The 26,598-nt window shown below is 38.4% G+C and overlaps 1 protein-coding gene and 1 non-coding gene across 18 annotated transcripts in view; one reads left to right on the top strand and one right to left on the bottom strand.

Moving 5' to 3' along the window:
- The window catches only part of NCOR1 (nuclear receptor corepressor 1), a 184,940-nt gene that overhangs the window by 31,110 nt on the left and 127,232 nt on the right, over positions 1–26,598 (top strand). For all 17 annotated transcript variants that reach the window (XM_075561014.1, XM_075561029.1, XM_075561027.1 and 14 more), the window contains 2 exons: positions 12,814–12,950; positions 19,002–19,191. In XM_075561014.1, coding sequence (XP_075417129.1) covers positions 12,814–12,950; positions 19,002–19,191 — 327 coding nt within the window. The remainder of the gene's footprint in view (positions 1–12,813; positions 12,951–19,001; positions 19,192–26,598) is intronic.
- LOC142460384 (U6 spliceosomal RNA) lies at positions 6,411–6,517 on the bottom strand. The gene has a single exon (XR_012786596.1). It is a non-coding gene; the product is annotated as a U6 spliceosomal RNA (small nuclear RNA).

The following is a 26,598-nucleotide window of genomic DNA, read 5'->3' as shown; positions in this document are numbered from 1 at the left end:
CCAACTTTCACATGCATGTGAAGCAATTGCAAATGCCATAACTTGGGCCAGGTACAGCTCAAAGTAACATACTTGCTTTTCAGCACTCTCAAGAGCCCTTTGTAGTAGATTCCTCCAATGCAACTCTTCTTTTGATCTCTTAATTATTATTATTGATAATTTTCTTGTGGGGGGACACTTCCAAATCTTGTAACAACCCATCATCATTCAATTCTATTAAGCACACTTACTTGTACATATGTTGCCATCAACATCTTCACGGCTGCATCTATCAGCATTGTGCGTGGATCTAAGCTAGATGAAATCCTTGACAACTTTAATCTTTTCACTCTTTGTCACAGTGTTACCTATTGGTCAAGTTGTAAGGGTTTTATTTGAATTACATTTGAGTTGTAATTCCCACTAAAGGCTACAATTCTTGATCTTCATTAGCAAGTGCTTCAAGTCCTCCTCCTTAACTTTCAGCATGCAAGGTTGCGTCAGCTGGGTGTACAAGTTGCTGATAAACCTTGCTCCAATCCTGATGCCACATTAGCCTTCGTATAATCCAGTTTCTCTGAAGATTTGCTCAGCATAAAGATTGAAGAAGTATGGTAAGAGGATACAACCTGATGTACACCTCCCTGATTTTAAACCATTCTGTATTCCCTTGTTCTATCCCACAGGGCTTTCTAATATCTAAAAGAGCATATTACCTGGTCTTTTATTTTGAAGAGTTGCTGGGTTCAAACTGCCGACTTTTCTGTTAGCAGCCAAGCGTTTAATTGTGCCACGATGATACTTGTTGAATACCCTGTATATTCAGTGGCGTCTCTTCACTCTCATTGGAAGAAATATGAATGAGTTCCAGCCCTGTGTGAGTTCTGAGAATTGACCTGTTTTATTGTGCCACCTAATTGTTTTTTCATCAGAAGTTCTTGGTCCAGCCCTGTGACATTTAAATTTTGGAATTGAGCCAAAGGTGTTAGGGAACCCAAATTTGGATTTCACACAAGCTTTCTAAGGATCTCTGGTTGCATAGTGGGTTTAGCATTGGGCTGCTAACCTGAAGAGGGATGTTTCAAAGCAACCAGATGCTTTGTGGATGAAAGATGAAGCTGTCTCCGCTCCTAAAGATACAAAGTCTCAGAAACCCGATAGGGCAGTTCTTTTCTATCCTGTAGGGTGATTATTAGTTGGAATTGAGTTGATGATAATGAGTTTGGTTTGTGTGGCTTGTATAGTTGGCATTTATTCATTCGTTCGTTCGTTCATTCATTTTATTTATTTCCTATTTGGAAGTCCCAGAAATCTACCTGGCCGTACCAGACTTACATGCTTGGTTCTTTAGTTAACTAAGATTGTGCCGCAGTGTTTGGATTCGCTTCCCAGGACTCCGGGATGATAGTTCCTCCGTTGTGGGAGGCCTGGAGTATGGAGACGCTCACTTTATTTCTCTCTGAGATATGGTCTTATTTCTGTCCTGCCTTTTTTCCATTATCTGAAAATAACTCCTTTATTTTCTCAAATAATCTTAAGTGTTTTTTTCAGGAAAGTAAGGGATAGTTTTTCCTGTTACTTGCTGTAAGCTGAAGTACACTGCTATTTATTTTATTTTACTCCTTACACCTGGATTAATTAATTTTTTTCCTGAATACATCTTCAGTCAGATAGGGTCTGTTGTTAACAAATGTGCTGTGTTCTTTTACTTTGAAAAGTTTGTCATCCTAAAACTTGCTCTGACTTCAAAGTTGTATTTCTCTTAGATTGGAATATGTTTTTTCTCTGTTCCCTTTTATTCAGTCTTGCTGATAAAAACTTTTTGTTATGATACCTGCTACTTTGTAGGAAACCTGATATTTATATGTAAAATTTTCTTTAATGTTTTATCTGCATTTTTCCTATCTTAATATTTTGATGCTAGTGTTGATTAATTATATTCTGTTTTTCTTTTTTTAAATCATTTTATTAGGGACTCATACAACTCCTCACAATCCATACATACATTGATTGTGTAAAGCATATTTGTACATTCATTGCCCCCATCATTCTTAAAACATTTGCTCTCCTCTTAAGCCCCTGGCATCAGCTCATTTTTTCCCCTCCTTCCCCACTCCCCACTCCCTCATGAACCCTTGATAATTTATAAATTATTATTATTTTGTCATATCTTACCCTGTCCTACGTCTCCCTTCACCCACTTTTCTGTTGTCCGTTCCCCCAGGGAGGAGGTTATGTATTCTGTTTTTATTTTACACCTTTTCACTCTGAGTACTTGTCTTTTCTCCATTAAAAGTTTTCTATTCTTTCTTAGAATGTAGCATTTTACGTGTGCCTCATGGATGTTAGAACTTTACTGACTCCCCTTTCAACTTTACTTCTGTAGTTTCTGTATCTTTATGCTTTACTTGTTCTGTGAAAATGCCTCAGCTCTTCTTAGCTTTCATTTATCCTTCAGCTTTGTTTTATTCTATTGTTTAGTTTTCAGTGATCAAAGTTACACTTTTAAAATTCTTTTTGAGGCTATTTAAATGTATTATTGAATTCATAAGAATCAACACAAAGTTATTTCTCTGTAATGAAGGTTAAATGCATCTCAGATTTCCACCTTCCTCATGATGCTGTACCACTCTGTCATCTCGGGTACCACGCTTCCTCCCCTTAGCTCTTCTCTCTCTTTTGGACTCTGCTATTTGCTGCAACCAAAGACAGATATCCCAAACTGTATTTACAGCTATGTGGTTTACCAGGGAAGTACAGGCTACAGCTTGGATCAAGGTCAACTCTGAAGCACAACACTCTACAATGCAGGATTAGTGTCAGGAAACACACAGACAAGGTCTGGAAGGAGCCTCCCTTAAGTGAAGAGCACATTCTCCCCTTCAATGTAGGAGAAACTCACTCTTGACTGTGCAAGCAAGCCTCTCAGGACAACCCTTCCTCTCAGTTGTGATCACTGCCCTTTGACGATGTATATCTATGGTAGCTAGGAGTTGGAATCTACTCAGTGGTAATGAGTTTCAGGGGGTTTTATTGGTTTGTTTATACCCTGCTTTGCCTGGGTGTGCCCCTCAGCTATACCACTGTTTTGTTTAACCGTCTTCTATCTATCTTAAGTATTATGGCCCCGACCTATATAACAACACTTTTAGCTCCACCTACACGTCTTCTGTTTGAAAGAACGTGGCCCCACCCCCTCCGTTTCTTTGTCTTTTGCCCCTATCTCAGTGGGATTGGCTCCTTATATGGGCCAAGTGGTTTAGTCCGGTTTCTCTTGATTATCAAGCCACTGTTTGCGTAACTTACCAGTTCACTTGGTCGACTAAATAAATTGACCAATCCCCTTCTGTATTATAAGTGGCTCCATTTGTTTGCCGAATAACTGATGTTCCTGCTTGTAGGGACTGTCTTCTTCCTGGGCAAAAGTAACAAGTTTCTGCAGAGAACTTGGACAACAGTGTCAACTCCTCAGGATTTGGGGGGAAATCTAAGTGGTTTTGTCATCCCTTTCCCACCAAGGCAAAGGCCACATAAAGCAACTCTCTATTACAGTATTGTTAATACTTATTATTATTTTATTCATTTCTAGTTTCAGGGAATCTTTCACTTGTTTTCTTAGATGTATGTTATTTATTTTTGTGGGTAGTTTGGTTATATTTTCAACTTTGTGAGAGTTCTTCTTAGACAATTACTTATGGAGAAGGGCTCCATATTCCCCACCTACTCATAGTTCAGCCTGGACAATTCAATTTTATCAGCGCATGATATTTTTTCTTTTTAGGGAAAGGGAGTTAGATTTTTTTGTCATCTAAATTTTCTTTTGATGTTGAGAATATAATACAGCAAAAATAAAAAATAAAAAAACAACAACAAAAAAAACAACCCCCCACCAGTTCCATAGTCTTCATGTGCAATATAGTGATACTGAGTGCATTCATTGAGTTGTATAACTATTCATACTTTTCTGAGCTGTTTCTCCCTCATTAATATAAACTCATTGTCCTGAAAGGTTCCTAGCTAATCTTTCTAGTTGCTGTTTTCAGTTTGATCCCATGGACATTTTTCTTTTTTAAAAATCATTTTATTAGGGGCTCATACAACTCTTATCACAATCCATACCTCAATTGTGTAAAGCACATTTATACATTCATTGCCCTCATCATTCTGAAAACATTTGCTTTCCACTTAAGCCCCTGGCATCAGCTCCTCATTTTTTCCCCTCCGTCCCCGTTTCCCCCTCCCTCATGGACCCTTGATAATTTACAAATATGTATTTTGTCATATCTTACACTGTCCAACGTCTCCCTTCACCCCCTTTTCAGTTTTCCGTCCCCCAGGGAGGAGGTCACATGTAGATCCTTGGGATTATGATATTGGGGGAGGAGGAAGCATTTAGGAACTAGAGGAAAGTTGTATGTTTGATCGTTGCTACATCAGACCCTGACTGGCTTGTCTCCTCCCTGAGACCCTTCTGTAAGGGGATGTCCAATTGCCTACAAATGGGCTTTGGGTCTCCACTCCACACTCCCCCCTCATTCACAATGATATGATTTTTTGTTCTGCTGATGCCTGGTACCTGATGCCTTCGACACCTTGTGATCGCACAGACTGATGTGCTTCTTCCATGCAGGCTTTGTTGCTTCTGAGCTAGATGACCGCTTGTTTACCTTCAAGCCTTTAAAGACCCCAGATGCTTTATCTATTGATAGCCGGGCAACATCAGCTTTCTTCACCATATTTACTTATTCACCTGCTTTGTCTTCAGCGATTGTGTTAGGAAGGTGAGCATCGTAATAGAATGCCAGTTTAATAGAACAAAGTATTTTTGCATTGAGGGTGTACTTGAGTGGAGGCTCAACATAATACTCATGGCAGATCTGTTTTTACTAGTTAGGCTAAATCATGGTTTGATTTTAAAATGACTTTAGGAAATATTTTTGGTAGGGTTTAGAGATAATTTCAGGGTTTAGAGGGCAGTACTTTCAGGGGTTCATCCAGACATTATGGCTCCAGAAAGTAAGAATTTGAAATCATTTTCTGTATTTCCTTCCACTCTGATCAGGAGTCTTCTGTGGAATCTTTGATCAAAATGTTCAGTAATGGTAGCCAGCCACCATCTAGTTCCTCTGGTCTCATGGCAAAGGAGGTAATTGTTCATGGAGAGAGTCTTACATTCCATCTCCTCCTATTCCTGACTTTCCTTCCTCTGTTACTCCTAGTGAATAGAGGTTAATTTTAAATAGATGGTCACTCACAGCTTTGGGCCCCAGGCACTGTACAACAAACTGGGGAGATAAAAACTCCAAAAGCAGTATTATGCCACTTTACTGAGATGTCCATGAACCTATGTCCCTGAACCTCCAAATCAAGAATAAAATCCTATGAAATACTTGATTATATATAGCCTGAGTAGCTAATCTTATTTTGTAAGTTTGTTGTTATTACAACAATATCAGACAACTTAATAAACAAAACAAAAAAACTTTATTGTGAATTAGCTGAAGGTTTATGGAATAGAGCAGTTTAATAATTCATGCACATTTTGTTTCACGTCATTGACAAATTCCCACAAGATAATATTATGTATCCCATTTTTTTCTCCTTGGTTTTCTTATTTTCAGTCTTCTTTCTTTCCAAACTGTTCTGAACATTGTCCTTGCATAAAAGTTGACCTTCAGATCACAAGTGGTTGATTATTTTTAGGTGTATGTAGCCCCCTAGTGTTAATTATGACCTATTTGTTGTTTAGTTGGTAAGATAGCTTATTGTGCCAGCCTGGCCGATAAACACAAGTGGGATTAATTGAAGGGTGGAGAGATAAGTGGCTGAGTGAGCCCCGCCTTTCTTGTCTCTCGCTCTTTAATCATTGTAACAGTGTGCAGCTGCCTTGCTTGTTCTGTGCCTCAATTTAAAGGGCACACTACCTATGGGACATCAAGTCTGTGGACTGTGTCGCTGTAAGTTGAGGTCCCTTTAAGACCTCTCGAATGAAATTTACATCTCTGCAGCTGAGGACTGACAGTTGGTGACCTGGCTGACTGTTGGTGACCTGCCTTGCTGTTTGCTGCCTGTGCTGGGATAGCCTATCTCTCTTCACCTGGCAACCCTCAAGACTTGAAGGACTGCTAGTGTCTCACAATTCTCTCACGGGAGTGAGTCGCACTGAGCCATTTGTACTGCTTTATAAATTTTAACTGTTCATTTCTTGTATTATATATCTATCTTGTAATTTAATTGTTCATTTCTTGTGTTATATATCTATATAAATATATATATATATATATATAATTATCAGCAACCTAGTTTTATCTCTCTAGAGAACCCTGTCTAACACAGTTGGAAATTTAGCTTTAGGGTTGAGTTCATTTCCAGAGCTGAAGGATGGCTACGTGTCATAGCCATAAGAGGTTGTACCAGTCTCCATTTAAAAAAGAAATATGGAACGCTTCATGAATTTGTGTGTCATCCTTGCGCAGGGGCCATGCTAATCTTCTCTGTGTCATTCCAATTTCAGTGTATGTGCTGCCAAAGCGAGCACTGCACCAGTCACCATTTAAGCAGGAAACCTGTTGTTGTTTTTTTTCATTAATTTTTCAAATGATTTTGAATTTTCTTTTATATTTAATTTCCTTTTGAATTTGAGGGTGTTTTTTTTTTCTCTCACATTTTTCTCTATCGATCCAGGACCTTTTAATGCAATCTCTCTCAGAGAAGTTGGTAGTGATAATCAGGTACTCAAGTTCTTCTGGTCTCGGGGTCATGGAGATTGATGTCCACATGGTCTGTTAGTTCATTGGACTCATTGGTTCTATGTTGTGGCAGTCACCTAATCTGGGTGTCAGCTGAAGGATTAAGAGTGTAGGGGTAGAGTCCAGATTGTCATTCTGGAGGTAGCCAATGAGGCTTTTGTGTGGGCATGGCCTTCTGGGAATTCTGGGAAATCTGGTACTTCTTCCTTGGAGGCAGAAGACACCACTCTCTCTCTGCTATTCCCTGGAAGACATTGCAGAAGACAAGTCACATGGATGTAACTAGACCTTGGAAGCCGGAGAAGCTACAGAGAGACCCCTGCCCACACTGAGGTTCTTTCAGTGCCTCTGGACCCAAAGACTTTCTACACACTGTCTTGCATTTGGCTTCATTACATGTGTTTTGTGAGTCTGAAGAAGACTTTATAGATTGGTATCAGACATATGGGCTAATGTCACACTTATGGTCTTGGCCTGGCCTGGGCTGGGATGTTTTCTCTGTGTTCAATTCCTCTTGTATATAAATCTCTTTCATATACACATATGTGTGTCCATGGATTTGTTTCTCTCGTCCACCCAGACTGACACACATGTGTATTTAAATTATCTTCACTCTTCTTTCTTCCGGACTGGGAGAAATCAGTAGTTGCATCTTAGATGGCCGTTCAAGAGCTTTTAAGATCCTAGGCACTACTCAACAAAGAAGGATGTAGAAGATTGTCTTTGTGAACATTTTATCACGAAATCTTTTGCTAGTTCACGTGTTTAAAGGTGTACAACTAACTTATCGACAGTTACAGTAACCCCTGCACAATTCTAGACTTAATGTGATTTTATTCCCCTCCCTTTTCTTGGTAAACACCGATAAACTTAGGTGTTTCTGCATTTGCCTCTCTATAAGTGCTTTTTCTCTTTTATAGAAAACAATTAAAGCAAATATAGAGAGGCATATGTAGGACAACGCACTACAATATTCGGCCTTTTAAAATTGGGTAATTTCACTCAGCATTTGTTCAAGCGTCATTCATATTATATTATATTATATTTCTTTTACTGAGTTAGCTCACTGTTTGTATGCACCTCATTTTATTCATCCATTTGTTGAGGTCATTTATGATTTTTTTTAAAAACTTACTGTAATGTAACATAAAATCAACCACTATAAACTATGCAGTGGCTTTTAGTATATTTACTGTTATGCAATCATCACAATCTAATTCTAGAACATTTCTGTTACACCTAAAAGAAATCCTATACCGACTACTAGTTAGTTTCACTTTCCTCTCCTCCCTACTCCCAACCCCCTGTAAGCCAGCAATTTACTTTGTGTCTCTGCATTTGTGTCACCTGGACATTTCATATAAATGGAATCATACAGTATGTGGTGGCCTTCTATTTCTGGCTTCTTTTACTTAATGTAATGTGTTTTAGATTCATTGAAATTGTACATGTATCAAGACTTCATTCCTCATTTATGAGTGGGTAATAGTCCATTAAGGAGCCCTGGTGTGCAGTGATTAACACTTGCTCACCGAAAGGTTGGTAGCTTGAAACCTGGTTCCCTTGGCCCTTCATATTCACACATGTTGGTGTGCTGCTTCTATGTGGCTTTGTTGCTTCTAGGCTAGATGGCCGCTTGTTTACTTCCAAGCCTTTAAGTCCCCAGATGCTGTATCTCTCGATAACTGAGCACCATCAACCTTCTTCACACTTACTCATGCACACATTTGTCTTCAGCGTTTATGTGGGGATGGTGATCACACAATGATGGTTTTTGTTCTTTAGTGTCTGCTATCTGATCCCTTCAACACCTCGTGTTCACTTAGGCTTGTGTGCTTCTTCTCTGTGGGCTTTGTTGCTTCCGAGCTAGGTGGCCGCTTGTTTGCCTTCAAGCCTTTAAGACCCCAGAGGCTACATCTTTTTGATAGCCGGGCACCATCAGCTTTCTTCACCACGTTTGCTTATGCACACGTCTGTCAGCGATCATGTCGGGAAGGTGGGTATCATGGAATGACCGTTTAGCTGAGCAAGGTGCTCTTGTATTGAGGGAATGCGCATGAGGAGGCCCAATGTCCACCTGCTACCCTACTACTAAACCTATAAATATATGTACATAGGTCAATTTCCCCTATAATAAATATATTTACATGTGTACATGTCTATGTTTAGACTTCTTTATATGCCCTTTGCCTCCTACTCCTTTCCTCTATGTTCTTATGCTTTCTTCCTGTCCCACTACCATGTTCAGCCTTCATTCTGGTTTCAGTAATTCCTCTTAGTTACCTTGCCCTTGGTCACTCCCTACCAGTCCTCCCATCCACTCCCTCCACTGGTTTTGAACCACTCGTTGTTCCCTTGTCCCTGTGTTGGCCAATACCTCCTCCCTTCCCCTACCTCCCACGCTCTCATGTCCCTCCTGGACCGTTGGTCCCGTTATTTTCTTCTCATATTGTTTGTCCAGCCTATCTTATCTAGGTGGACCTGCAGATATAGTAATATGAGCATAAAAATGCAGATGGCTTTGACAGCATCAAAGTGACACATAAGAACATGGCGTCGACGGCAGCAACACCGACAAACTAACAAACAAAAAAGTCACTAACATACAAAATTTTAAAGAAGAACAAAAAAGAACAAAACGAAACAAAAAGCAAAAAAAAAAAAAATAGCCTGTTAGTCCGAGGTCTGTTTGTTGACCTTTAGAAGTATTTCCAGGACGAGTCTGATGGGGTGCCACGTCTTGGCCTCAAAGTCCATACTTTATACTCCCTCGGTACCTCCTTGCTTTGCTTCCCCCGCCACTCCATTGCACGCGCCCAGTGTTTTGCCTGAGGGTGGTGGGGTTAGCTCATTCGCACATCCCCCACTGTGTCTCAGGTGCTGTCTTGTGTAGGGCTATGGGTCAGTGCAGGATATTTCTATTTTTTGAGTGTAATGAGTTCAGCTGCTATGAATGTTGGTAAGTTTTGGTGTTAGCCTTTTTTCTTGTTCTTGTGGGTTTATCCATAGTTGTAGAGTTGCTGGATTATTTAATAATTCAATGTTTAATGATCTGTTTATAATTGAGATAGTATAATAGATTTATTTGAAAAGAGGTTCTTTTTTTCTTCAAAATTTTATTTAAATCATTTTATTGGGGGCTAGTAAAATTCTTATCACAATCCATAAATACATCCATTGTGGTAAGTACATCTGTTGCCATCATCATTCTCAAAACATTTGCCTTTTACTTGTGCCCTTAATATCGGCTGCTCGAAAAGAGGTTCTTGCAGAAACAAATCTACAAAAGAAAAGCAGAAAAAGAAACATGAAAACACACCCATCTAGTAAGTGGGAAAAGCTATTACTTTTACAGAGCAGTATAGTGCATTGATTGTCTGGAACGTAGAGTCTTCCTTTGTAAACATACATTGGTTTACCTAGGCAGTTTCTGTGACCCCCTTCAGCTTTCCCTTTCAAATTTCAGTTTGGAAAGCTTTTTCCTATTTAATATTAAATATATAAGTTTGAGATTTTACTTATGTGTGTAGTATGTATAGCTTAGGGTTTTTATACTGTTTGAGGAATGAATCAAATGTGAATGACTTGAACTGGAATTTCATTTTAAATTATTTTGATAATAAAATGTTCATCATTATAGTTTTATTTCTTTTTTTAACATTTTATTACGGCCTCATACAACTCTTATCACAATCCATACATATACATACATCAATTGTATAAAGCACTACTGTACATTCTTTGCCCTAATCATTTTCTTTTTATTTTCCTTTTCTTTTTTTACGTTTTATTAGGGGGTCATACAACTCTTATCACAATCCATGCATATACATACATCAATTGTATAAAGCACATCCCTACATTCTTTGCCCTAATCACTCTCAAAGCATTTGCTCTCCACTTAAGCCCTCTGCATCAGGTCCTCATTTTTTTCCCCTCCCTCCCCGCTCCCCCCTCCCTCATGAGCTCTTGATAATCCACAGATTGTTATTTTGTCATATCTTGCCCTATCCGGAGTCTCCCTTCCCCCCCTTCTCTGCCGTCCATCTCCCAGGGAGGAGGTCACATGTGGATCCTTGTAATCAGTTCCCCCTTTTCAACCCACTTACCCTCCACTCTCCCAGCATCGTCCCTCACACCCCTGGTCCTGAAGCTATCGTCCACCCTGGATTCCCTGTGCCTCCAGCTCCCATGTGCACCAGTGTACAACCTCTGCCCTATCCAGTCCTGCAAGGTAGAATTCGGATCATGGTAGTTGGGGGGAGGAAACATCCAGGATCTGGGGGAAAGCTGTGTTCTTCATCGGTACTACATTGCACCCTGACTGACCCATCTCCTCTCCTGAACCCCTCTCTGAGGGGATCTCCAGTGGTCGACACTTGGGCCTCGGGTCTCCACTCTGCACTTCCCCTTTCATTCACTATGGTGTATATATATATATCCATATATATACACACACATACATATATACACATACATACACACATGCATATATATATATATATATTCTTCTTTTTTTTTTTTTTTGCATGATGCCTTATACCTGGTCCCTTTGGCACCTCGTGATCACGCCGGCTGGTGTGATTCTTCCATGTGGGCTTTATTGCTTCTGAGCTAGATGGCCACTTGTTCACCTTCAAGCCTTTAAGACCCCAGACACTATCTCTTTCGATAGCCAGGCACCATCAGCTTTCTTCGCCACATTTGCTTATGCACCCGTTTGTCTTCGGCGATCGTATCATGGAGGTGTGCAGCCAATGATATGATTTTTTTGTTCTTTGATGCCTGATAACTGATCCCTTCAGGACCACTCGATCACACAGGTTGGTGTGTTCTTCCATGTGAGCTTTGTTGCTTCTGAGCTAGATGGCCGCTTGTTTATCTTCAAGCCTTTAAGACCCCAGTCACTATCTCTTTTGATAGCCGGGCACCATCAGCTTTCTTCACCACATTTACTTGTTCACCCGCTTTGGCTTCAGCAGTTGTGTCGGGAGAGTGAGCATCATAGAGTGCAGATTTAGTAAAAGAAGGTATTTATGCATTGAGGGAGTGCTTGAGTAGAGGCCCAAGGTCCTTCCGCCACCTTAATACTAAACCTATAAATATAGACACATAGATCTATTTCCCCATCCTCCTATATATATTTGCATGTACATGTCTTTGTCTAGACCTCCATAAATGCCCCTTGACTCTCAGCTTCTTCCTCCATCTCCCTTGACTTTCCTCCTGCCCACTACCATGCTCCGTCCCTACCTGGGCTAGAGTATACCTCTTCTCTACGCAACCTTACCCTTGATCATTCCCCACCAGGCCTGCCACTCCCCCCTCACTACCATTTTGGGTCCCATGTTTTTCCCTTGTCCCTGTGTTTGTTAACACCACTTCCTTACCCCCTCCCCCTCCCCCACTCCAAGTCCCCCCGGAACTGTCGGTCCCATTGTTTTTCCTCCAGATAGTTCATCCAGCCTGTCCTATTCAGACAGACCTGTGGAGACACTAACATGCACGAAAACAAGATAGAAGAAAACAAAGCAACAGTATACAACCAGAAAACAAGACAACAAAAACAAACCACTGACAAAGAATAAAACAAAACACTTCACAAAAGAAAAGCTTGTAGTTAGTTCAAGGATCGTTTGCTGGCCCTTAGGAGCGTTTTCCAGTCCAGTCTGTTGGGGCACCACGCCCTGGCCCCAAAGTCCACTTTCAGCATTCCCTGGGGACCTTGCCACTCCATTCTCTTGCTGTTCCGCTGCACTCACCCAGTGCTTTGCCTCAGTGTCGTGGGATCAGGTCAGGTGCAATTCCCACACTGTGTCTCCGGTGCTGTCCCCTGTATTGCCCTTAGGAGGAAGAGTTATTTCAATGAAGGACTAAAATCATTAGTGTTTCTTTTTATACCTTGAGACCAATAACTATTGTGTGTATGTGTGGGGGGAGACTTCAAAAGTTCATGGGTAAATCCTTTTATCTTTTAATTCAGTTTCTCCATGACCTTTTTGAAGCCTTCTTGTATCTTGTGCATCTATACTTGCTTTTATTTCATGCTGATATTTTTAATAATCTGTGCTCCTGTTAAATCCAGGAATTTGCCGTCCCTGATTATCGTTCTTCTCATCTTGAAGTTAATCAGGCATCACAACTCTTGCAGCAGCAACAGCAGCAGCAACACCTTCGTAGACGACCTTCATTACTTTCAGAGTTTCACCCAGGTTCGGACAGGTAATCAGGCTTCTTTAATGTTTTCATCTAGGTCTATACCTATAAAGTTTATACATATTGGTGTGTGTGCTTGTTCAGGCAATATATAAGTTGTTTTACTAATCAAGCTAATATTTATAGTATTTTGAACTCTCTTATATTGATATTCTTTCATAGTTATTATAGTAGTTATAACTTAACGTTTGTTCACTATTTTCAGAGGTACTAGTATGTAGTAGAAAGTTCTGTAGACTTAGATTTGCATCCTGCATCTGTGACTTAGACCAGGCTACATAAACCAGTTCTCTCATCTTAGAAGGCATATTAATATCAGTTGGGAGCTTTAAAAAGTTGATGCCCACGTGCCCTCTCAGAGTAATTTAGTCAGTATCTGAAAATGTGCCCAGGTATTAGTATGTAAGCTAACATTTCCAAGATGATTTTCATTTAACTTAACTTGAATTCCTGAAGGTAGGATTTCTCATGAATATGTTCTGATTTGAAAACTTTTAGATAGGAAGGGTGGTAAATGGTTTGCTCGAGTCTCCCTATTATATCGTTCTGCTTTCTCTGTGGCTACAAGAATGGCTGTCACAGCGTGCTGTGTACACAAATGATGACCTAAGTCTTACAAGTCTTTGTGCTAGAATGGGCCATGAGTTATAAGAGGCTGTTGCAACCTAACCACATTTTCCCGTCCTTGCCCCACGACCCTACTCCTTACAGCCTCAGGTAGCATAGACAGCATATAGAAAGCCTTACTCAGTCTTTCTAGTTGCAGCTCAGAGGAGCCAAACACCAGACAAAGTGAGAATGATCTATCTGTTCCATAGTTCACAGCAAAAAGATGGTGTAGACATGACTGCCTAGTGTGTTAGGCTGGGTTGAGTAGAGGAACAAATCCAGTGATGCTCATGTGTGAAAGAAATAACTTTATATCAAGAAGTAATTATATATCACAGAAACGTCCCAGCCCAGTCCAGCTCAAGTCCATAAGTTTGATAATAGTCCTTAAGTCCCTCTTGAGACTTAAACGTACTCACAAGCAATGAAGCTGAATGGAGGAACATCACTGACCAGTGGCTGCAAAGTCTTGTGGATCCAGTGGTGGTGGAGACATCCCCAGGGTTCTGGCAGCTCTCATAGTGGCTCTGCGGCATGAAGACGAAGGCAGAGGGGAGATTCCTAGCTCCTTCCTTATGAGAAGGCCATGCCCACAGGAGTCATCATCAGGCCGTGACCTGATTGACAGGCTAAACTCCACCCCTACAGTTTTATATATCTTCAAGTTGACATGAAAGTATGTAACTACCATACATACAATAACCTAAGTAAGAAGGTATGGAGTGACCTATGAAAAGGAAACATTTTCCTAGAAAGGAAAATGAATGAAAGCCACAATGTGCCAACAATGAAGACCTGTGTGTGTTCAAAAACATAAACCAAGAACCTGCCCTCTAAGTGCTGTACATTACAAAAGTAATGTAGTACTCGTAACAACATGGTGCAACACATGGGTTCAAAGGAAAGGTTGGAGATTCGAGTTGATCCCAAGCCCACCATTATACATTTAGTATATGAAATGGAAAGGAACAAGAGTGATTTAGATATGGCTAAAGGTCAAATCTTTATCTTAAAAGAAAGTCTTGAATCAATCTGAGTGAATGAGAGGGAAAGAACAAACATTAAAGGAATTAGGAAGTTGTTAAATATGGAGGACAAATAAAGGTGATTCAACATTTAAGAACCATATTCCTTAGGTAGAGAACATTGATAAATTAACAAATAATATTCATGAAAAACTTTTTTAATCATGAAAACTTCTTCCTAACAATGAAAGTAGAACTCTAGACTGATATGAATCTATGCACATTTTTATAGGTTTATTATTAAGGTTGCAGATGGACTTTGGGCCTCCACTCAAGTAGTCCCTAAATGTAAGAATCCTTGTCCTATTAAACTGGTATTCCATGATGCTTCCCTTCCCAACATGATCACTGAAGACAAAGTGGGTGCATGAGCAAATGTGGTGAAGAAAGCTGATGGAGCCCAGCTAGCGAAAGATCTAGTGTCAAGGGTTTTAAAGACTTGAAGGTAAACAAGCGGCCATCTAGCTCAGAAGCAACAAAGTCCACAAGGTAGAAGCACACCAGCCTGTGTGATCACGAGGTGCCAAAGGGATCAGTTATCAGGCATCAAAGAACAAAAAATCATATCATGTGCTCACCTCCTTGATATGATCGCTGAAGACAAATGGGTGCATAAGCAAATGTGGTGAAGAAAGCTGATGGTGCCCAGCTATCAAAAGATATAGCATCTGGGGTCTTAAAGGCTTGAAGGTAAACAAGCGGCCATCTAGCTCAGAAGCAACAAAGCCCACATGGAAGAAGCACACCAGCCTGTGTGATCATGAAGTGTCGAAGGGATCAGGTATCAGGCTTCAAAGAACAAAAATGAAATCATTGTGAATGAGGGGAGTGCAGAGTGGAGACCCAAGACCCATCTGTAGGCAGCAAGACATGCCCTTACAGAAGGGTAATGGAGAGGAGATGAGCCAGTCAGGGCGCAGTGTAGCAACGATGAAACATACAACTTTCCTCTAGTTCCTAAATGCTTCCTCCATGCCCCTCTCCCCCAACTATCATGACCCCATGATACACCGTACAGATAGACTTTACAAATCTGGCTAGGCCAGAGTATGTACATATGTGCAGATGGGAACTGGAAACACTGGGAATCCAGGACAGATGACCCCTTCATAACCAGTGTTGAGAGTGGTGATACTGGGAGGGTGGAGCAATGTTTGGATGGAAAAAGGGAACCTATTACAAGGATCTACATATAACCCCTTCCCTGGGGGATGAACAACAAAAAGTGGGTGAAGGGAGACGTCGGATGTGTAAAATGTGACAAAATAATAATAATTTGTAAATTTATCAGGGGCTCATGAGGAAGGGGGGGAACGGGGATGGAGGGGAAAAATAAGCTGATACCAAGGGCTCAAGCAGAAAGCAGATGTTTTGAGAATGATGATGGCAACAAATGTATAAATGTGTTTCACACAATGTATATATGTGTGGATTGTGAAAAGAGTTATCTGAGCATCCAATAACATGATTTAAAAAAGAAGAAAAATCATTATAAGGAGCAAGAAGTTCTGAAGAAAGGCCAAAAATTATGTAGGACACTATCACGAGGAACAACCAATGTCTCACTGAGATTCCAGAACAGGAAGAAACAAAAAGATTCCTTTTGGATGAAAAACGCCACTAATACTTTTTCATGAACCTGAAAGAACATTAACAATACAGACCCTACAAAAGAAAGTCATCATGATATATTGTAGTCAAATTTTTCATTATCAAGGACACAGAATCCTGAGAGCAGGTTGGGATGAAAGAAGAGTTGCCTTCAATTGGAAACCAGTAAGAATAAGCTGGAATTTTCACGGTAAACCATGTGGGCAAAGAATGCAATGGAAGAACATATATGAAACTCTAAAAGAAAAGAATTTCCAACCAAGTTTATTATGTCCAGCAGAATTATCTCGGAAGTATGAGGGAAGCCCAAAATTTATTTATACCCCCCCCCCCCATGGATTAAACTTCCTTTTAATCCCCTTGCACAATTGCCCAAGGATCTGAATATTCTGGTCCTCAGATAAGTTTATTGGAAAGTGGATTACTGCAGATATAGTTAGGTTAACATTTAATACTTGGGTGGAGGGAAGGTGGGGTTGAAGGGGAACCGATTATAAGGATCTACATATAACCTCCCTGGAAGACGGACAACAGAAAAGTGGGTGAAGGGAGACGTTGAGCAGTGTAAGACATGACAAAATAATAATTTATAAATTATCACGGGTTCATGAGGAAGGGGGTAGCTGGGAGGGAGGGTAAAAAATGAGGAGGTAATACCAAGGGCTTAAGTGGAAAGCAAGTATTTTGAGAATCATGAAGGCAATGAATATACAAATGTGCTTGACACAATTGATGTATGTATGGATTGTGATAAGATTTGTATGAACCCCCCATAAAATGATTTTTAAAAATTTAATACCTTATCAGTAGCTTTCTCTTTCAATAGTGTCTTAATTTGTTCTGTTTTCTATTATATTCTGCTTTTATTTGGATTGCTATTATTCTACCATTTATTTTGTTGCCAATTCTTTCTATTGTCTTTCCATTCTGATTCATTTATTTCTTCTCTAACTTAGATTACTTATTTTAATCTGCTGGCTGAAGGTTTATTTTGCTGTCTTATTCAAATTGTAGATGTGTTGATTTTGTTATTATTTTTTGATGAGTCCACTGATTGTTGTAAATGGTCCTTTGAATACTGCTTTATTTGTGTCCCCCCATAGCTTGTGCTGTTGTGTGTTTAACCTCTCATTTGTTTCTAGAAACATTTAAATTTAATTCCTTATCTTCAGTTACCTAGTTGCTTTTTAAAAAATACATTGTACTGGGGGCTTGTACAACTCATCACAATCCATACATACATCGATTGTGTCTAACACATTTGTACATTTGTTGCCATCATCATCCTCAAAACATTTGCTTTCTAATTGAGCCCTTGGTATCAACTCATTTTTCCTCATCCCTCCTTCTCCTCCCTCCCTCATGAACCCTTGATAATTTATAAATTATTATTATTGTGCCATAACTTTCACTGTCCAACGTCTCTCTTTACCCACCCTTACATTGTTGTCCACCCAGTAGTTAGTTTTTAATTAGGGTTTTATTCAATTTTATGCATTTTATTTTTCCTCCTTGATCTTTCTGTTGTTAACTTCCAATTGTATGGCATTGTGCTAGGAGTAGATGGTTAATATCTTGATGTTTTAAAATTTGCGGAGGCATACTTTGTAGTTTGATATATGGTCTATCCTAGAGAGTGTTTCATGTGTACTGGGATAGAATGTATTATACTGTTTTGGGTTAATGTGTTCTGTGAATGTCAAAGAAGTCAGGTTGATTATGTTATTCGGTTTTCTATGTCTTTGTTGAGTTTTTTTTCTAATCTGACTTTCTTTGAGAATGGTTTATTGAAGTCTCCTTTATTGTTGTGTTGCCTCTTTCTCTCTTCAGATCTATTCACTTACTACTGCGCTTGAGTTGATACCAACTCATAGCTACCCTGTAGACCAGGGTAGAACTTCCCCTGTGAGTGTCCAAGCCTGTAACTCTTTACAGGGCCTGAAAGCTTCATCGTCCTTCTGCAGAGCAGGTGGTGGTTTCTAGCTACTGACCTTTGATTAACAGCCCAGCTGGTAACCACTACAATACTATGGCTCCTTGTCAAATCTATTAGAGTTTGGCTAATATAGTTTGATGGTTGTCATTGGGTCTGCACATACTTGTTATGTGTCTTTGTTTAATTTACCTTTCTCTCTCATGTTCTCCTTCTCTCTCTCATGTTGGATTTTTTCCATAAAGTCGACTTCTTGGTGGTGTTGGCTTATATGTAGATCTCAGGTTGACGTTTGCTTTTGTTGTTGACTCTGCCCCGTAGTATATGTTATACGAATGTTCATGTCTTCAATTAGACATCCTTTTGCAGAAGGGTTACAAAGAAGGGATGAGTGAGTCAGCAAGGGTGCAGTATAGCACCGATGAAATAGACAACATTTATCTAGTTCTTTAACGCTTCTTCCTCCCTACTATCATGACCCCAGTTCTACCTTACATTTAAGCTTTTGAATCTCCCTTAAATTATACTTCTTTAAAAAGTCACTGCCATCTAGTTGATTTAGAGTCATTGTGACCCTGTAAGAAAGACAGGGTAGGATGCTTGCCTTTCTCCTGAATGGTGGTTTTAAACAGTTGACCTTGTGGTTAGCAGCCCATTGTGTTGCCACTGTACCACTAGGGCTTTATACTTAGGTTTATATTATTCTGGAGAGTCTGTGTGTGTTTGTTTATGTATTTGTGTTGCAGGTGGACATGTGGGGTGGAAGTAAGGAGTCACTGTGAAAATAAGTGTATTTTAAAAAATTTATTTCAAAGTCCAAGCATGAATATTAACAGATGAGTTGTAGATAAATTTCAAGTGTTTATTTGTATGCATTAGGCCTCAAGAACGGAGAACTGCATATGAACAATTTCACCCAGGCCCGTCCCAGGTGGATCATGATTCATTGGAATCAAAGCGCCCACGATTGGAGCAGGTTTCTGATCCCCATTTTCAGCGTGTCAGTGCTGCCGTCTTACCTTTGGTGCACACACTGCCAGAAGGGTTGAGAGCTTCTGACGCGAAGAAGGTAAATATTTGTTCTCTTACTTGTGGAGTTCCAGGGTTGTTTTTTTAAAATTGTTTTATTAGGGGCTCATACAGCTCTTATCATAATCCATACATACATCAATTGTGTCAAGCACATCTGTACATTCATTGCCTTCATCATTCTCAAAACATTTGCTCAAAAAAAAAAAAAAAAAAAAAAACATTTGCTCTCCACCTAAGCCCCTGGCATCAGGTCCTCATTTTTCCCCTCCCTCCCCGCTACTCCTCCCTCCTGAGCCCTTGGTAATTTATAAATTATTATTTTGTCATATCTTGCCCTGTCCGACATCTCCCTTTACCCACTTTTCTGTTGTCCGTCCCCCAGGGAGGAAGTTACATGTGGATGCTTGTAATCAGTTCCCTCTTTCCAACCCACTCTCCCTCTACCCTCCCAGTATCACCACTCACACCACTGGCCCCGAAGAGATCATCTGCCCTGGATTCCCTGTTTTTCCAGTTCCTATTTGTACCAGTGTACATCCTCTGGTCTAGCCAGACTTGCAAGGTAGAATTCGGATCATGACAGTGGGGCGGGGGAGAAGCATTTAGGGAGTTGTAGGTTTGTAATGTTTATTCAGACACATTCTGTCAATGAGGTTGGTCTATAAAGCTAAGTGCTATGGTATAGTAAAAAAAGTGTTAAAACTAAAAAGCACAGATACAGCTTATTTTTACAAAATTTACTCCATATTTTTATAAAGTAAGTTCTTCTCACTCTTTGGTATATGAGAGTAGTCTGAGGCCTCAAGCATTTGATACTAAGTTGTTGGATTTTAAAGTGTAGCCAGAGATACTCATGTTTCTCTATTAAATTTTAATTAAGGTTTTTAAATTTTTAACTAAGTCACTTAAATTCAGTTGTAGTTTATTAACTTGCTACCTAACTGATAGAAAACACATTTTTCATAGGAAATATATATGTGTGTACATATATATGTATTTTATGTAAATAATATACCTATTTACTTTATAAATATTGAGTAATATATTTTACCTGTGATTTAATTTAGAGATAACTATTTATAATTTTCTGTATCTAGTGTAATTTCAAACAATGTATTAAGACTTTAAGAGTTCTTATAAGATTGACCTTTCCTTCCGTGTGTTTATTAACAATTGTTTTTCTTATTTTGTGATAATTGGTTTTAGAGGTGTATATTATACTGGTATATTTTGCTTTGGTTTTCTTTCTGTGCTTCCCTGTCTTTCTAATTGCTTATTAAGTAGTCCAGGTGTCACTGTTGGGTAAGTGTTGGATTGCTACCCACAAGGCTGGCAGTTAAAGCCTACCAACTGTTGCCCAGGAATAAGCTGAGGCGGTTTGTTTCCGTAAAGGTTTGCAAAGCCCTAAAAAAGATCACTAAGGGTTAGAATTAACTTGATGGAAGTGGGTTTGTTTGTTGTTGGTGGTGGTGATATGTTGCTTATTATTAAATTTTCAAATTATCAATACCTGGTACTATTTAATTTGATTTTGTAAGAGGAGTTTTAGTTTTATAAAACTACCGTGTATACTCGAATATAAGCTGACCCAATATAAGGCGAGGTACCTAATTATTACCTGGGAAACCAGAAAAACTGATTGACTCAAGTATAAGCCTAGGGTGGATAATGCAGAAGCTATTGGTGAGTTTCAATAATCAAAACAAATGAAAATAAAATTACTACTGATTTTTAGACATCAGTGGGGTAATGTATTTAAATATTTATTTTAAATAAAAAACATAAATAAAAGGACATCATTTAACATTAGTAAACCAACACAGTAAGTGAAAAATAGGTTCAACAAAAACAATAAGGGATCAACAATGATACCTTAAGAGTACCATTCCCTGAGCTCAATCAGCAACCAAGCTAAAATGTAAAGAGTTAAAATCCTTCAAAACTGGATTCCTCATCATCATCCGTATCCCAATGCAGAGCTTCAGCTGGTGTGAGGTCATCATAGATGCTCTCCTCACTGAGTTTGCCGTCATCACCATCACTGCTGTCATTTTCTTACAAAGCACAGTCTTCACTGCCATCCATAGCATTACTAATACTACATTTCTGGAAGGCACATCACACCATGTCTTCTGGAATGTCTTCCCATGCATCTTCAACCTACTTTGCTGTTACCGCTAACTCTATGTCAGGCTTCATGAGATTTCCTCCTTTTGCTAGTCGGGCTTGACTAGATGACATCCATTCATGCCACATCCTTCGCATATGGTTTTTAAAAGGCTTACTCAAAGTTACACGTCATAGGATGGCTCTGATTGGTTAGATGTGAGTAAACAAACATTCAAAGCCCTGCAGTGTTAGAGGGTCTCTGAATGAACAGCTGAGAAATGGCAATCACCCGTGAGATAACAATGGTCCATAACAATGGTCATTCCTCCTTTTACCTAGGGTGGTACCACTGACCCTGGAATAAGCCAAACCCCAGTTTTCAGCACATTTTTTGTGCTGAAAAACTCAGCTTATACATGAGTATATACGGTACTTTACTTTGAAGGAAGTTTTAAAAAAATGAACTTATACAAACCCTTCGAACATTAAAATATTAGCTCTTTTACTTTTATGTTATGTTGCAGTATCTTAGTTCAACTTACTTGTTCTTCAGCACAGAAAAGCATAAATATTTTTGTTATCAAAATTTTTTTCCAGTCAAGACTTGCTCTTACGGTTGTATATTTTTGTGGTTATCACCGTTATTTCAGATAAATAAGTTCTTCTATCTTTCCTTTTTATTGAAAATGAGAGATAATATGGCTACCACTTGTTTTAAATAGTTCATCCAAAGGGCTGTGTGTGGGTGCAGAGAAATATAGCATACTGTAAATCTAGAGGAAAGATAAATAAATGTCCATTGTATTGTTCTATTCTGTAAATTTAATATTTTTCAAAATAAACATTGGATGGGTAAAAGCTATTAATTATCTACCCCAAATTAGCTAAGCTTTGGGGAGTTTTCACACCCATCTTACCATGGGAAATACCTGTATTATTCTGTTGGTATATAAGAACTATTCTGCTGAAATTTACCAAAAGAAACAAAGAAAATGCAATGAATTAAATGTCTTCTTACAAGGCTGAGTAAATGACTCGAGATGTGGTTATAGCCATGGACTATTTGAATACAAAGGATCGCAGTAGTTCATTCGTTAGAATATAGTATGTTGAGATTGTTGTTTGGCTGAGTTCCACCTCATTCAATTTTATCTTAAAGCTTTCCTATGTGACATTTTGTTTTGTTGGCTGTCATTTTAATAGGAGCAGATTGCCAAGTTTTTCTCCTGCAGAGATGCGGAGTGCCAGTGCATTTGACCCACTAACCCTTTGTTCAGCAGCTAAGTGCTTAAGCGTTGCACCACCAGGGCTTCTTTTATTACCATCATTGTCATTGAGTTGATCTTGACTCATAGTGACTCTATAGTATAGAGGATAGCTAAATTTCTCTTACATGTAGTGGCTTGCTTTAATTGCTGACTTCTGGTTAGCAGTGCAGTGCTTAAACTATAGCGCCACCAGATCATCCTCTATTTGCATTATAATATAACCTACTACCTTTGATAGATTAGTAAACAGATGTTCAGAACAAGTTAGTGGCTCAGTTACATGCCTTCCAAGTTGGAATGAAAACCTCTATCTCCTAGTTCTTAGTATTGCCTTTTTATTTTCTAAAGTGTAAATCACTTTTTTTTAAAGAAGTAGTGACTTTAAAAGAATTACTCTGCTATGTGTTTTTCCAACCAGCAGTTTTATTGGCCCATAACTTACATATATCATACAGTTCAATAGTTCAATTGTTTATGTCAAGGAGAGTTGTACAGTCATCACCACATCAATTTTAGAGGCCCCCCTCCCATGGTTAAATAACAAACAAAATCACCCTAAGGTGGTAAGGTTAAAAACACAATAATAATACAGACACAAATACAAAAGTAATGTGTAAGAAGGAAAAGATTCCCAACAACATTGAAGAAATCAGAGAAGAAATTTTTGTCATGGAACCAGCAATAGGTACTTGAACCCAGAACAGTTTCAGTTTGTGCCAGTAGGGTGGTCAACTGGCCGAGTTTCGAGTTTGATCCAGCATAATAATCAAGATTACAGTGATCTCTGCCTGATAGTAAGGCTGTTCGAGACTAGTCTATGACTAGATTGGATCTGCCAGTGGCTTAGTCTGACTACTCTTTTGATGGATTTTGGGCTCTTACCATCCCCCTTAGCCCTCCATAAATTGGGTGTTCATAATTTTTGCTCTGATGCTTTTATCCTCACCATACTAGAATTTTTTAATGATCATCTTTGGATCACACAAGCTGTTGTGTTTCTTCCGTGTGTAGTTGACTCCTCGCTTAGATGGCTGCTTGTTAAGACTCCAGATATTATGTGTGTTTTTAATGCTGGTAAATTCAAGTATATTGTTTATAGAGGGATTAGAAAAATTTGTATGAAAGGTTACCTAGATTTTAACTCATTCTTTTAAATAATTATGTTTATTTTTCCTTAAGTGTGTATATTTTAATGTGCTCATATTCTGCAGGTTATTTAATCTAATTTTATTTTTGCTCGAATATATCATGAGTTGCTTTGTGTTTAATATGCATACAACTGCATTTTTAATGCTTATTAAGTATTTGCTATGTCGATATGAGATAATTTACTCAATTGTCACATTTTTAGTTCTCTTGATTTATTATTGTGAACAATGTTGTGATGTATGTTTTTTTAAACTGATTCTTTGTGTACATACTTAATTCTTTCCTTAGAGTAAACTTTATTAGTATCCTTAATTACAGAACAGAGTTAGCATCTTTCGCAGGTGTTCAGTGGATATTTCCAGATGGCCCTGCAAAAGAGTAGATCAATATTTATCTCTCATGTCTGAGTTTCTTTGTCCCATTGCTGTTTTTAAAAATTAATGTTTCAAAAAAATTTGATGAAGTTTATAGAAGATTTTTTTGCTTGTTAGTGGAATTAAAAAATTAATTCATTGGGAATTTATCTTCCTAAATTAAAAAAAATTTCCCCTTCTGTTGTCCATTTTTCTGTTAGTACTTTTTGATTTTATATTGAGGTGTTAGACTGTATACCTTCAAAATTTTTTCCCCATTTATCATTGGCTTTTAATTTTGTTGTTAATGGTTTTGATAAATAAAAGATGATAGTTTTTATTTTAAAATCATTTTATTGGGGGCTCATACAGCTCTTATCACATTCCATACATACATCTATTGAGTCAAGCACATTTTTACATTTGTTATCATCATCCTTTTCAAAACATTTAATTTCTACTTGAGCCCTTTATTATTTGGCTCTCCTTTTTTGTTTTTCATTTTTAGTGCTTCAGACCCTTTTTAAAAAAAATTTGGACCTTTCTGAGCTCAAGAGAACATAAATTTTGATTTTGAAGCTTTTTTTGATTTGCTAGTAATCTCTAAATGTTTTCTGTTATTTGGCTTTGAATTTGATATAAGATTTGAGCTAGGATTATAACTTTTCTTTCTCAAAAATAGCTATCAGCTGTCACAACACAAGCTTGTAACTTAGTGAAGGCACATCTATTTTATTCAACTTCTGTTCTTAGTAGGCACTCAAGTAATCTGTTAATGTTGTTGTTAAATGTTTTAACAAGAAAGAGAACAGTGGAAAATAATGATTTGTCACAGTTGTTCTTGGAGGATCTACCAGTATCAATTGGACAGCATTTTCAAAATCTACTAATTAAAAATATGGCCTTTCCTGCTTTTATACCTGTCTCGTAAGCTCGCTCTGTGTCCCTCTTGCTGCCATCGAGTCGATGTGTGACTCCCAATGACCTTATAGGACAGGGCGGACCTGCCCCTGGGGAGTTCCGAGACTTCCACCCTTGACAGGAGTAGAAAGCCTCATCTTTTTCCTTGATTCATATATCTGTAGGAGGGAAATGATACTAATATAAATGGAAGCCAGTAGTTTGCAAATGATGTCTTCTGCATGTTAATGTTTCAAAGCTTTCAGGAAGAAGTTGTCTCATCAGTAAATGAAGAACCTTATCTATTAAGACCTTAAAACTTAAAATTCTGTGGAAGTGACTTAATTTAGTGTAAGTAGTTGTAGTTGGACATTTAGAGAATGAAACTGTTGTGCTTTTCCAGAGTTAGATTAAAGTTATCAGTAAATCTATGGGTGTTAAACAACCATAAAGACATTTTCTCTCTTTTTTCTTTATTTTTTAAAAGGTTGACTAAGAAGGTTATATCTGAATATGAATAAAGATTTTCTTTTCTCTGGATGACACTTACCACCTTGTATTGCAAACAGATGACTACAAGGATTTTCTTAAGGAGAGAAATAAGAATTACAGATAATAAGGCTGCCAAAGATTAATTGTAAACAGTACAAATGGCAGTAGAGATGTAACTGTATTCATTAGAATTGTTACTGTTTTTGTTTATACTCTTCTTGTAAAGTTGCACAGGTTTTAAGTAATGGCATAATCCTGATTTCCCCGGAAGTCCTGTTAAATTAGTGCTCAGTATTACAGAATATGAGGGTTTTTTAGTTATGTAGATGTGTTTTAGTTGAAATCTTTTTACCATACTCTTTTGGAGACACTGTCCATGAATCTCTTATATGTGTTCTTGGTTCTGAACTACTGATTTTCAATACTTAATCAATATTTAATATATTTTATGGTTCTATAATCCTATGAACCTGTGCTCCTTTTCAGCTTCATATAGCCTAAAGAAAATTTGTATCTTAATCTGCTTTATAGTACTGGCTAGGCCTTTATTTCAGATGGCTCATTAGTAGATTATGTGTGTTTCAGGGATGGTTACTTTTATGGGGAAGGATTTCTTAACTTACCGGTAGTTCTCTGTGGATTTGAAAGAGGAATCGGATGTTACGTTTGACATAAAGAGATGGTTGTATATGCTGCAATGTAGACACATATAACTTTCCCTTTGTTGAAGGAAGGCCTAGAGAGAGACAAAAGTTCCTCTGGACATTTCTGATTTTCTTTTATGTGCCTGTGGTTTGCAAATGTGCCTGGGCCACTTTAGGGATATCATTATCCTTTTATTGAGAAACATTACAAATCACTCCCCTTTCCTGATTTCTGTAACTCAGTTTTGGCCCTGGGAAAGTTCAAACACTCTTGACCACATCCCGCCTTTTAAGTTCAATGGATTGTAGGTTTTATGTATCTGCAGCAATGAAAGGGTTTAAAACATTTTGTGGAAGAAAGGAGTTAAAAGACAATGGAATTTTCTAAGAATATTTGGAAATTGCCTCATATTTCCTAGACTTTTTAAAGCACCATTAAAAGGAAATGACTGAGAAATATTTTTCCACAGCATTCTTACAATAAAGGTTGATCAGATACCTAAATGACTTTACTATGTATAACTTTTAA

This window comes from Tenrec ecaudatus, chromosome 10, assembly GCF_050624435.1.
Source record: "Tenrec ecaudatus isolate mTenEca1 chromosome 10, mTenEca1.hap1, whole genome shotgun sequence".
NCBI lineage: Eukaryota > Metazoa > Chordata > Mammalia > Afrosoricida > Tenrecidae > Tenrec > Tenrec ecaudatus.
Note: the sequence above shows the minus strand (reverse complement) of the source record. Positions and strands in the feature narration are given on the sequence as shown.